Genomic DNA, 14,223 nt, shown 5'->3' with positions numbered 1-14,223 from the left:
GGAAACAACTCTACTCCTAGAGATTTATTCTAAGCAAATTACTGTCAATGAGGGCAAAAATGCACACCTACATAAACACACAAGGATGCACGTGCACGCAGATACACGTGAAACACACATCCAGAAACATGGTATTGGTTAAATAATGTCCTAGTTATAGATCATTAAAAACCCAAGAAACCATCAAAAGTTAAGTGAAAAAAATTATCAGAATACTAAGTGGGAAAAAGACAAGTAAATAAATTATAGTATGAGCCAATTTTTATATTTATATATACACACACAGAGAAAAAATATTTTAAAAGTATATATCAAAGCACTAACAGTAAATTTCTCTAGGAATTTGAATTACAAACCACTTTTCTTCTTTGTGTTTTATTATTTTCAAAAATGTCTACAATGACTGTACATTACTTTTATAGTCAGAAAAGTAATGAGAAATGTTTAGGAATTATAAATCACTACCAAAAATAATACATAGCTAAAGAATAATCCTCAAAAGCTGAGCTGAAAACTTTTGATAAGATTAACTAAGTTGGCAGCCACGCTTCTACCGAACCTGCCACACTCTGCAGAACCGGGATTATTTGCAGTCCTTAGTAAACTTCAGAACATCCTCTCTGTTGTCACCAATGGAGGGCTGTCAAACACCTAATCTGTTTTGCTCATTCATGGAGAACTCTATCCACCCAGGACCGAGATTTCTCCTTAGTCTGAGGATACCTCACTTAAAAGATGACATTCATTCATTCACTCAACAAACAGTTAGTACGTACTCTATGCCAGTTATACTCTAATTCAGTCTACAGCTTATTCCTGGTGAAAGGCTTACAAAAGTAAATGTCCTTCTGGTAAGCAAGAAACAATGGGGCAAGGGAAAGAACCTATTCGAATGAAGGTTACCTGAGTGCATATTAAGAACAGTAATGACCACACAGAGCTGCACAGAGAGAAACTGACCTGTTTCTTAAAGTATCCAATTGCATATTCATCTGCATATGTGAGGAAGTTCAGGATGTCATGTTTTATGTGATACTCTTTCAAATGATTCATCAGGTGTGTTCCATAGCCCTGTGTGAAAGTTGGTATACAGACAAATATATTAGATTCTGAAGAAAAGAAATCTCTACATATTCACCAAGAAATAGTGGCAAATTTAGGACTTTATATTTCACATTTAAAATATTTAGCCAACCAGGACCTTTCTCTTCCCTGAAGGTAATATAACATTAAAACCCTTACTTGCATTTCTGAACTTTGAAATTCATAATGAAAAAATTCAAAACTTTTGATTTGAGATAATTCATCATTTGAAAATACAAGTTTTCAATGCTTTGAATAGCAAGCCAGGGCTACAAGCTGCTAGCACAATCCCAAAGATCGTTTGCTGAATCTTAATAAAGTTTTGGGAGTAAATGTTGATTATTAATTTCTGCCCATCTTTAAAGTATTGGAGAACCTGAGGTGAAAAGAGCTAATCTGCTAATTACCTAAACTACTAATCTTCACTAGAATATTTACTAACCCAACTGTTTGCCATATACCACAAATCAGCAATGTTTCTAAAGAATCATATCATCACATACATAGGATTTTCAAGTTGGTCTTATCAGACCTTTCCTAGCAAGATCTGAGAAGCCCAGAATCTCTTGAGTCAACTAGAGACAATAGGAAGTAATTAGACACAGTGAACAATGTTGAAGAAACTAGTGATTGAAATACAAAAAAAATGGGCGGTGCCTGTGGCTCAAACGAGTAGGGCGCCAGCCCCATATGCTGGAGGTGGTGGGTTCAAACCCAGCCCTGACCAAAACACCGCAAAAAAAAAAAAAAAGAAAGAAATACAAAAAAATATGTACAGTAGAACCTCTCTACATTGACCACCCAAGAGACTGTAACAAAGTGGTCAACATACAGAGGTGTTCAACACACTGAACAAAGCCTACTGGACTGACACATGCAGGTGGTGCATGTCCAGTCTATGCAAATTAGGTCGACTTAAGGAGGCAGTCAATTTAGGGAGGTGGTTGACTACTGGAGGTTTTGCCATATACGCAAGGACCAATTTTTTCAGCTTAGAGAAAATCTATAAATTTAAGGTGATTGTTTCAGAACTCCTTAGAAAGAGAGGAAAGTAATCCAAGCATCCAGACACAAATATCTTCATATATATATTTCTAGAATTTGGTAACACATTTTTCTAATGAACTCAGATGTGTTGATAGGTATGATCTTGTAGAATCACAGTATTTCAAGGGCAGGGGATCTTTGGAAGTCATTTAGTCTAACTCCCTATCCCAAGTGAAGCTGGAAGTCTTTTCTCATCCATTATGAAAAGGTAATTTGTTAGAACACCTCCAATATAGGGTGATCACTTGGTCCTGAGATACATCAATTTATTTTCAACCATTACATGGTTGGGAAATTCTTCATAAGGTTCAGTCAAGATCCAGCCCCTTGTTATTTCTTATTGAACCTCAGTTCTACTTCTAGAGTTAGAAAGACTCATTCCTGCTGTTAACAGCTCTTCAAGCCCTTGAAGATTATTCTCTCTCATGCATGCCTGCCCTGCCTCCAAAGTCCCAAGCCAAGTTTCATCAAACTTACAATCATTTCTCATATGGCATGATCCAAAGACCCTTCAACAACCTAATCCCTTTTTTTTTCAAGACTTTCTCCAATATAACGATGCCTTTGTAGAGCATAATAATTTATAGACATGTATCAAAAGATGGTCTGTCCAGTAAATAGAAGAACAGTATCATCATCTCCCTCTTCTGGAAACTCTTCTTCCATTGATGTTACCTAGGGACATTGTACCTTTTCCCAAACATACCACAATACTGAAAAACCATAAGTTTGAATAAAACTGGGATGACAAGACAAAGAAAATAGCTCTCTCCTTGAGAAAGGACAGTAAAATGGGAAGATAAACATATCAACATTTAATCACAATACAGAGCTGCACTGTTCAGTATGGTAGCCACTGTCACACATGGCTACTGAGCAATTGAAATGGGACTACTCGGGCAGCACCTGTGGCTCAAGCCCCATGTGCCAGAGGTGGCGGGTTCAAACCCAACCCTGGCCAAAAACTGCAAAAAAAAAAGAAAGAAAGAAATGTGACCTCTCATAATTGAGATGTGCTGTAAGTATAAAATAATATACCAGGAAAAAAAATTCTCATTATACGTATTACATGTTGATATAATATTATTTTGGACATATTAGGTTAAATTAAAAATATCACCACTATCTTCCAAGGCTATGAATAAACCAAAAATAAATAAATAAAACTTAATTTCACCTGTTTCTTTTTACTTGTTTAAATACAGCTATTAGAAATTTTTTTAATTACACATGTAACCTGCATTTGAGGCTTGCATTATAATTCTGCTGCACAGGATTGGTAGAGAGTGATGTATCTGTATCATTAATAGTGAAAAGGTCTATCAGATAATTAAGAAGGTGAATGAAGAGAAGACTTAAAAGAGTTTGCCAAATGAAAAACTAAGAGAAGGAGATGGATTAGACATCACAATGTAAAGTAAAATAAACCTTTACAAAAGTATTCCAAAAAACATACACCAAAAGTGAGTATATAATGTTGAGTATAAAAAGACTCTTAAACAAAAGGTAAAACAAACTTGGCGCCTGTAGCATAGTGGCTCCAGCGCCAGCCACATGCACCAAAGGTGGTGGGTTCAAACATGTCATGGGCCAGCTAAACAACTGCAACAAATAATAGCTGGGCGTCGCAGCAGACACCTGTAGTTCCAGCTACTTGAGAGGCTGAGGCAAGAGAATCGCTTAAGTCCAAGATTTGGAGGTTGCTGTGAGCTGTAACCACAGCACTTTACCGAGGGCAACATTGTCTCAAAAAAAAAAAAAGAAAAGAAAAGATAAAATAAAAAGGCATGAAGTAAAAGACTAATTATTAAGTAGATAACTTGAATTTTTAAAACTTCTTCAAGATACCATAAGTTAATCAAAACCTCTGGGATACCGCAAAGGCAGTCCTAAGAGGGAAATTTATAGCACTGCAAGCCTTCCTCAAGAGAACGGAAAGAGAGAAAGTTAACAACTTAATGGGACATCTCAAGCAACTGGAAAAGGAAGAACATTCCAGCCCCAAACCCAGCTGAAGAAAAGAAATAACCAAAATTAGAGCAGAATTAAATGAAATTGAAAACAAAAGAATTATAAAACAGATCAATAAATCAAAAAGTTGGTTTTTTGAAAAGATCAATAAAATATCGTATATCTGGAAAACACTAGGGATTCTACCACAAAACTTTTAGAAGTGATCAAGGAATACAGCAATGTCTCAGGCTACAAAATCAACACCCATAAATCTGTAGCCTTTATATATGCCAACAATAACCAACCGAAAAAAGTCATGGACTTTATTCCTTTCACAGTAGTGCCAAAGAAGATGAACTATCTGGGAGTATACCTAACAAAGGATGTGAAAGATCTCTACAAAGAGAACTATAAAACTTTAAGAAAAGAAATAGTTGAAGATGTTAACAGATGGAAAAACATACCATGCTCATGGCTGGGAAGAATCAACATTGTTAAAATTTTCATACTACCCAAAGCCATAGATAATTTTAATGCAATTCCTATTAAAGCTCTATTGTCATATTTTAAAGATCTTGAAAAAAATAATACTTAGTTTTATACGCAATCAGAAAAAACCTCGAACAGCCAAAACATTACTGAGCAATAAAAACAAAGCAGGAGGAATCACGCTACCAGACCTGAGACTGTACTATAAATCGATAGTGATCAAAACAGCATGGTACTGGCACAAAAGCAGAGAAGTAGATGTCTGGAACAGAATAGAGAACCAAGAGATGAATCCAGCTACTTACCACTGTTTGATCTTTGACAAGCCAATTAAAAACATTCAGTGGGGAAAAGATTCCCTATTTAACAAATGGTGCTGGGTGAACTGGCTGGCAACCTGTAGAAGATTGAAACTGGACCCACACCTTTCACCATTAACTAAGATAGACTCTCACTGGATAAAAGATTTAAACTTAAGACATGAAACTATAAAAATACTTGAAGAAAGTGCAGGGAAAACTCTTGAAGAAATCGGCCTGGGTGAATATTTTATGAGGAGGACTCCCCAGGCAATTGAAGCAGTATCAAAAATACATTACTGGGACCTGATCAAACTAAAAAGCTTCTGCACAGCCAAGAACATAGTAAGTAAAGCAAGCAGACAGCCCTCAGAATGGGAGAAAATATTTGCAGGTTGTACCTCCGATAAAGGTCTAATAACCAGAATCCACAGAGAACTCAAACGTATTAGCAAGAAAAGAACACGTGATCCCAACTCAGGGTGGGAAAGGGACTTGATGAGAAACTTCTCTAAAGAAGATAGACACACAATCTACAAACACATGAAAAAAGCTCATCATCCTTAATCATCAGAGAAATGCAAATCAAAACTACTTTGAGATATCACCTAACCCCAGTAAGAGTAGTCCACATAACAAAATCCCAAAACCAGAGATGTTGGCATGGATGTGGAGAAAAGGGCACACTTCAACACTGCTGGTGGGAATGCACACTAATACGTTCCTTCTGGAAGAATGTTTGGAGAATACTTAGAGACCTAAACCTAGACCTGCCATTCGATCCTATAATTCCTTTACTAGGTTTATACCCAGAAGACCAAAACTCACAATATAACAAAGACATCTGTACCAGAATGTTTATTGCAGCCCAATTCATAATTGCTAAGTCATGGAAGAAGCCCAAGTGTCCGTCGACCCACAAATGGACTAGCAAATTGTGGTACATGTATACCATGGAATATTATGCAGCCTTAAAGAAAGATGGAGACTTTACCCCTTTCATGTTTACATGGATGGAGCTGGAACATATTCTTCTTAGCAAAGCATCTCAGGAGTGGAAGAAAAAGTATCCAATTTACTCAGCTCTACTATGAAGCTAAATTATAGCTTTCACATGAAGGCTATAACCCAACTATAGCACAAGACTATGGGGAAAGGGCCAAAGAAGGGAAAGGGAGGGCGGAGATTAGGATGGAGGGAGGGTAATGTGTGGGGCCACATCTACGGTGCATCTTATAATGGGTACAGGCAAAACTTACTAAATGCAGAATACAAATGCCTACACACAGTAACTAAGAAAATGCCATGAAGGCTACGTTGAACAGTTTGATGAGAATATTTCAGATTGTATATGAAACGCACACACTGTACTTCTTGATTGCACTAATGTACACAGCTATGACTTAACAATAAAAATAAATAAATTTTTAAAAAAAAGAAAAGATCAATAAAATAGATAAACCTTTGGCTAACCTAAACAGGAAAAAAAGAGTAAAATCTCTAATCTCATCAATCAGAAACGACAAAGATGAAATAACAACAGACTCCTCAGAAATTCAAAAAAATCCTTCATGAATATTACAAGAAACTTTATTCTCAGAAATATGAAAATCTGAAGGAAATTGACCAATACTTGGAAGCACGTCACCTTCCAAGACTTAGCCAGAATTAAGTGGAAATGTTGAACAGGCCAATATCAAGTTCTGAAATAGCATCAACCATACAAAATCTCCCTAAAAAGAAAAGCCCGGGACCAGATGGCTTCACATCAGAATTCTACCAAACCTCTAAAGAGGAATTAGTACCTATATTACTCAACCTATTCCAAAAGGTAGAAAAAGACGGAAGACTACTCAACACGTTCTATGAAGCAAACATCACCCTGATCCCCAAACCAGGAAAAGACCCAACAAGAAAAGAAAATTATAGACCAGTATCACTAACGCAAAAATATTCAACAAGATCCTAACAAACAGAATCCAGCAACACATCAAACACATTATACATCATGACAAAGTCAGTTTGATCCCAGGGTCTCAAGGCTGGGTCAATATACATAAATCAATAAGTATAATTCAGCACATAAACAAATTAAAAAACAAAGACCATATGATTCTCTCAACTGATGCAGAAAAAGCTTTTGATAATATCCAGCATCCCTTCATGATCAGAACACTTAAGAAAATTTGTATAGAAGGGACATTTCTTAAACTGATAGAGGCCATCTACAGAAAACCCACAGCCAATATCATATTGAATGGAGTAAAATTGAAATCATTTCCACAAAGATCAGGAACCAGACAAGGCTGCCCACTGTCTCCACTGCTCTTTAACATTGTAATGGAAGTTTTATCCATCACAATTAGGGAAGAAAAGGTGATCAAGGGTATCCATATAGGGTCAGAGGAGATCAAACTTTCACTCTTCACAGATGATATGATTATATATCTGGAAAACACCAGGGATTCTACTACAAAACTCTTAGAAGTGATCAAGGAATACAGCAGCGTCTCAGGTTACAAAATCAACACTCATAAATCGGTAGCCTTTATATATACCAACAATAGTCAAGCTGAAAAAACAGTTAAGGACTCTATTCCGTTCACACTAGTGCCAAAGAAGATGAAATATTTGGGAGTTTATCTAACAAAGGATGTGAAAGATCTCTATAAAGAAAAATATGAAACTCTAAGAAAAGAAATAGCTGAAAATGTGAACAAATGGAAAAACATACTAGGCTCATGGCTGGGAAGAATTAACATTGTTAAAATGTCCATACTACCCAAAGCAATATACAATTTTAATGCAATCCCTATTAAAGCCCCACTGTCATACTTTAAAGATCTTGAAAAAATAATACTTCGTTTTATATGCAATCAAGAAAAACCTCGAATAGCCAAGACATTACTCAGAAATAAAAACAAAACAGGAGGAATCACACTACCAGACCTCAGACTATACTATAAATCGATAGTGATCAAAACAGCATGGTATTGGCACAAAAACAGAGAAGTAGATGTCTGGAACAGAATAGAGAACCAAGTGATGAATCCAGCTACTTACTGTTATTTGATCTTTGACAAGCCAATTAAAAACATTCAGTGGGGGAAAAGATTTCCTATTTAACAAATGGTGCTGAGTGAACTGGCTGGCATCCTGTAGAAGACTGAAACTGGACCCACACCATTCACCATTAACTAAGATAGACTCTCACTGGATCAGAGATTTAAACTTAAGTCATGAAACTATAAAAATACTAGAAGAGAGTGCAGGGAAAACCCTTGAAGAAATCGGTCTGGGTGAGTATTTTATGTGGAGGACACCCCCCACCACCCGGCAATTGAAGCAGCTTCAAAAATACACTACTGGGACCTAATCAAACTAAAAAGCTTCTGCACAGCCAAGAACAGTGTAAGTAAAGCAAGCAAACACCCCTCAGAATGGGAGAAGATATTTGCAGGTTATGTATGCGACAAAGGTTTAATAACCAGAATCTACAGAGAACTCAAACGTATAAGCAAGAAAAGAACAAGTGATCCCATCGCAGGCTGGGCAAGGGACTTGAAGAGAAACTTCTCTGAAGAAGACAGGCGCACGGCCTACATGAAAGCTATAACCCAGTTATAACCTAAGAATAGAGGGAAGGGGGAGAGGGAGGGGAGGGGGGAGGATGGGCGGAGGGAGGGTGATTAGTGGGATTACACCTGCAGTGTATCTTACAAGGGTACATGTGAAACTTAGTAAATGTAGAATATAAATGTCTTAACACAATAACTAAGAAATTGCCAGGAAGGCTATGTTAACCAGTGTGATGAAAATGTGTCAAGCGGCCTATAAAACCAGTGTATGGTGCCCCATGATCACATTAATGTACACAGCTATGATTTAATAATAAAAAAAAAAGATACCATAAGTTAGATAAAAAAATGAAAAATAAAGGTATTATAAGTAATTTAAGATAGAAATAAAAGATAGATGTCAAGTTGGGAGGGTATAGGTACAACACAACCACAAAGATTTAGCATCAAAAAGAAACACAATTTTTTTTTCTTTTTTAGAGACGGAGTCTCACTTTATCACCCTCGGTAGAGAATACCATGACATCACAGCTCACAGCAACCTCCAACTCCTGGGTTTAGGCAATTCTCTTGCCTCAGCCTCCCCAGTAGCTAGGATTACAGGTGCCTGCCACAAAGCCCAGCTATTTTTTGTTGCTGTTGCTGTTGCAGTTTGGCTGGGGCTGGGTTTGAACCCATCACCATCGGTATATGGGGCCGGTGCCCTGCTCAAGGTGCAAAGAACACATGAATATTTTCTATCTGATGAATACCAAAAAAGAGCCTAAAAGAAGAATTGCCGGCCAGGCACAGTGGCTCATGCCTTATAATCCCAGCACTCTGGGAGGCCAGGCAGGTGGATTACTTGAGCTCCTGAGTTAGAGACCAACCTGAACAAAAAGTGAGGCCTAGGGCGGAGCCTATGGCTCAAAGGGGTAGGGAGCTGGCCCCATATGCTGGAGGTGGCAGGTTCAAAACCAGCCCTGGCCAAAAACTGAAAAAAAAAAAAAAAAAAAAAAAGTGAGGCTTAGGCTCTACTAAAAATAGAAAAACTGAGGCAAGAGGATCTCTTGAGCCCAAGATTTGGAGGTTGCTGTGAACTATGATGTCACAGCACTCTACCCAGTATGACAGCTTGAGACTCTGTGTCAAAAAAAGAAGGAGGGCAGCGTGTGTAGCTCAGTGGGTAGGGGACCGGCCACACATACCAAGGCTGGAGGATTTGAACCCGGCCTCTAGCTAAAGCAACAATGACGACTGCAAGGACAACAACAAAGAAATTAGCCGGGCGTTGTGGTGGACGCCTGTAGTCCCAGCTACTTGGGAGGCTGAGGCAAAAGAATCGCTTACGTCCAAGAGTTTGAGGTTGCTGTGAGCTGTGATATCACAGCACTCTACCCGGGTCGACAGCTTAAGACTCTGTCTTAAAAAAAAAGAAAAGGAAAAGAAAAACTGCCAAACAATAGGAACAAAAATTAATATTACTAGTAAATATAAAATACATGTTCAACTTCAATAGTAATCAATACATTCTACCATACAAGAAAATAGTTCATTCAACTGCATGCAAATATCTTTACAATTAATGGTACAGTGTCAGCAAGGGTACGAAGAAATGATACTCTCCATTACCACTGGCAAAAATGTAAATTAGCAGGACAACTAAAAGGTTAATAGAAATAAATTTTTAAACTTAGACTGGTCATATGCATCCACATAGCAATTTCACTTCTCAGTATTCAGAAAAACGTTTCCTCACAGAGCACCAATAGTAACAGAAAATACTGGAAATAAGCATATATCTCTTCCAATAGGGAAATGATTACATAAATTATAGTGTAGCCACATTACAAAATACTAAATAAAAAGAATAAAGTAGCTAAGGATAATGTTCTATCTTTATGATAGATGATGATTTATCCATGCTATCCAATATGCTAAAATCAGTCACACGATTGACCGAATACTTAAATAAGGAACTAAATTTTAAATTTTATTTAATTAACCTAAACATATATTTAAATAACCCCATATATGCACTAAAGTTGTCTAAGACAATGCTTTTTGAAGTAGGTCGGTGTACACGATATAAATTCTATTTATTTAAACAATGAGAAACAGCAAAAAAACAGTCACCTCTTCAGTACAGATATATTCCAATGTATGTAATTCAATAGACATCTGGAAGGATGAATTCCAGGCTGACAAAAATTGTGAGATGGCAGGGGTAAGAGGGAATGGGATTTTTGCTTTATGTGAGAATGCACTGTGCATGTCTGTGTAACTAAAAATAATTTAAGAGACAGGGTCTCTCTATGTTATTCAGACTGGCTTCAAACTCCCAAGCTCCAGTCATCCTATTGCCTTAGCCTCCCAAGTAGCTAAGGCAATACAGGCATCTTTATTCTTAAAGAAAACTTTTTAAAAACTGAAGAAAAAGGAAAGTTTGAGTTGTTAAAAAGAACTGCATGTACATAGGAAAAGTAACTTCTAGGTAAGAAATGTGTCTTTGGATGAAATTCACTTTCACAATGGATGCAAGAGAGCTAGGATTCTGTTACATGTACCATCTTACAAGGAGTTAATGGAACTAGAAATTTTCTCCCCTTCACCCACAATCTAATTAATTGTACTCAAGAAGAACAAAATGATGATTCTTTAGTAAATAGCTTTTCAAAACTTGCATGGTGTTCATCAGTGGCCATTAATTTGTCATCTCTCCAAAGAAATTTTCCAGATTCCAAGTTGCTTCTGAGTAGGTGCTGTGCCTTTTAACTTAAGCCTCCTATCTCTAGTATTGTGACCAGCAGCAGTGATACCTTAAGCATTTCCTTAGTTAGAGACAATTAACATAAGCCTCTTATAAGGAAACACTTATATTTTAACACCAGAACTATTTCTCTTGTTTTCATGCCTTTTTTTTTTTTTTTAAAGACAGAGTCTCACTTTATTGCCCTCAGTAGAGTGCCATGGTGTCACAGCTCACAGCAACCTCTAACTCCTGGGCTTAGGCGATTCTCTTGCCTCAGCCTCCTGAGTAGCTGGGACTACAGGCACCCGCCACAATGCCCAGCTACTCATGCCTTTATTTTTAATTGCCACTGAAAGGATTCTTTTCCAAATCTATCTGGATATGTCCCTGTTTATTTAAACACTTATTTTGATAATCAAATTGGTTATATACCCAAATATTTTTTAGATGACAAGACATTTTAAAATCAGGTGAGGAGCTTCCAGTAAATTCTCAAATGCTGTCTTGTATGTGTTTTGAGCAAGATGTAGTCACATATAAATCTTATTTAAAGAATTCACAGGAATTTATATATAAGCTTGAGACTCTAAAATGACTTGATACAAATTTTAAAGTTCCATTTAGCCGAATGTTTAATATAGTAAATAAACATTTAAAATCTGTACTTATGGCTGGGCATGCTGGCTCTCGCCTGTAATCCTAGCACCCTGGGAGGCCAAGGCAGGTGGATTGCTTGAGCTCAGGAGTTCAAGACCAACCTAAACAAGAGTGGTCTACTAAAAATGGAAAAAAAAAAAAAAAAACCTGAGGCAAGAGGATCGCCTGAGCCCAAGAGTTTGAGGTCACTCTGAGCTATGATGCCACAGCACTCTACCAGGGCAACAAAGTGAGAAAAAAAAAATAAATAAATAAATAAATAAAATCTGTACTTATGAATTTGCTGTTTTCATAAGAATGTACTACTGCCACAGGGACCCATTCAATTTTACTCCATGTTGGAGCAGGCTTCCACATAATCTAGTCTTGATAAATTGGCAAAACCCAGTAAGCTTTGTCTTAGATCACCTGCCTATGAAAATGTAAATATCTAGAGCAATAAATGTCTCAGGAGTTGTTTACTCATCACCAACTAATGAGACAGGACAATGACAAGACTGGGAAACTGATGGAAGAATAGTTTCTCCCATTCCTATTTCTACTAAATAGCAGGTTCTTAACATTTTGCATGTGTGTGAGTGCACCATCAATATCATCCATTCTGTTAAGTTTTGAATGTGTAACCCTCATTTTCTAAGACTACAATTTCAAGGCACAAGAAGCAATTTTTTTTTTTTTTTTTAGACAAAAGAGTCTCAAGCTATCACCCTCGGTAGAGTGCTGTGGCATCACAGCTCACAGCAACCTCAAACTCTTGGGCTTAAGCGATCCTCTTGCCTCATACCCCACCCACCCACTCCCAGTAGCTGGGACTACAGGCGCCCACCACAACTCCTGGCTATTTTTTTGGTTTTGTTGCAGTTGTCATTGTTTTAGCTGGTCTGGGCCGGGTTCAAACCCTCCAGCCTTGGTATATATGGCCGGCGCCCTACCACTGAGCTACAGGAGCTGCCTAGAAGTGATTTTCTTTTTTCCTATTGAGTTTGTGATGCTTGGACACCTTCCTTCACGTCTCTTGAAAATTATATGCCTTGGGGGAAAAGAAATAAATAAATTGCCCTTCTGGGCAATAAGACAAAGAATCCAATTCAAAGTAAATGCCTTCAGTTTCCCTCTGGTATCTCTAAAAGTGTCCAAGTCAACCTTAATCCACCTTTCCAAACAAGGTGCTTGGTGTAGCTATCTTTGAAAACAAAAATCATGCAGTCTTTTTCTAAAATTATGAGCCAGGGACATATTTTTCAGGTCTTCTCCCTGTGCAGAGCCAAACAAAATTTTCCTTTAAGTAAGTTCCTAAACTCTAACCATTTGGAAACACCTGGACATTTGGACATTTCTCACTTGGGCTAGGAGGGAAAAAATGATGAATATAGCAACAGTATCATCTAAAGACTTATTGTCAGAATTCCTTGAAAATGAGGCAAAGATCAGTTTCAGGCAAATGTGTGTCTTCACCTTCCCCAGTCAGAATGATAAAATGTAGGACTGCTGAATTGCATTTGCCCTTTGATGTTTGGTGCTATGAGTCAAAGACAAAAAGCTCCCCTTCTGCTTTCTGAGAAGAAATACCCCATAGTGGCATAATTAGTACAGTGACCAGACAGTAAAGCCGTTAGTGAAAGCAAAAGTGCCCACAGCACTGGCTGTAGCCCTCTAGCAGAGAATGATTGCTTTGAGAGACTTATTTTTGGTTTTGGTAAATGGCATTGTGTCCTTGAAGATGAAGGAGTCAACCACATCCTTAGACCTGCACTCTCCAACACAGCAGCCACTGGCCACGTGTGCCAGTTGGGCCTTGAAATGTGGCCAGTCCAAGTTAAGATGTGGTAAGTATAAAGTACACACTTGACTTCAAAGACAGTACAAAAGAAAGACAAGAAAGGCTCTTAATAATTCCTTTTGATATTGAATACTTGTTGCAATTATAATATGTTGGATATGCTGGGTAAAATAAAATATATTTTAAAAATTAATATCACTTGTTTCTACTTGCTTTAATGTAACAAGTAGAAAATTTTAAATGGCTCATATTTGCAAGTTACTTTATATTTCTATTGGACAACATTGCCTTAAACCTTCCAACAATTTTTCTCAGTAACCATCTAATCCCGAGCTGCTCATCTTTCTGCCACTCACCAAAATACTAAATAAGTAATATTCTAAGGACACACTTTCTGGTTCCCTTTTCCTAAGAGGATCAGAGTAGAACACGACAAAGACTTGATGAGATCTCTTTCTGCTAACCAAGAGTCTAGTTTAGTCAAGCAAGACTGAGATACCAACTACAATACCAAAAAAAATAAAAATAAAAATAAAAGAAGAAGAAAAGAAAAGAAAAAGAAAGAAATCCCACATAGTTCCTGAGGAGGAAAGAACTTATACCAAG

At 37.3% G+C, this 14,223-nt stretch overlaps 1 protein-coding gene across 2 annotated transcripts in view; it reads right to left on the bottom strand.

Moving 5' to 3' along the window:
* KAT2B (lysine acetyltransferase 2B) overlaps positions 1–14,223 on the bottom strand; it is a 119,038-nt gene that overhangs the window by 14,603 nt on the left and 90,212 nt on the right. For both annotated transcript variants that reach the window (XR_008381763.1, XM_053599924.1), the window contains exon 12: positions 961–1,071. Coding sequence is in view for 1 of the 2 variants with exons in the window: in XM_053599924.1 (XP_053455899.1) it covers positions 961–1,071 (111 nt within the window). In the remaining variant the exon portion in view is untranslated. The remainder of the gene's footprint in view (positions 1–960; positions 1,072–14,223) is intronic.

This window comes from Nycticebus coucang, chromosome 8 (genome assembly GCF_027406575.1).
Source record: "Nycticebus coucang isolate mNycCou1 chromosome 8, mNycCou1.pri, whole genome shotgun sequence".
In the NCBI taxonomy this organism is placed as follows: Eukaryota; Metazoa; Chordata; class Mammalia; order Primates; family Lorisidae; genus Nycticebus; species Nycticebus coucang.
This window is presented reverse-complemented; position numbering and strand designations above follow the sequence as displayed.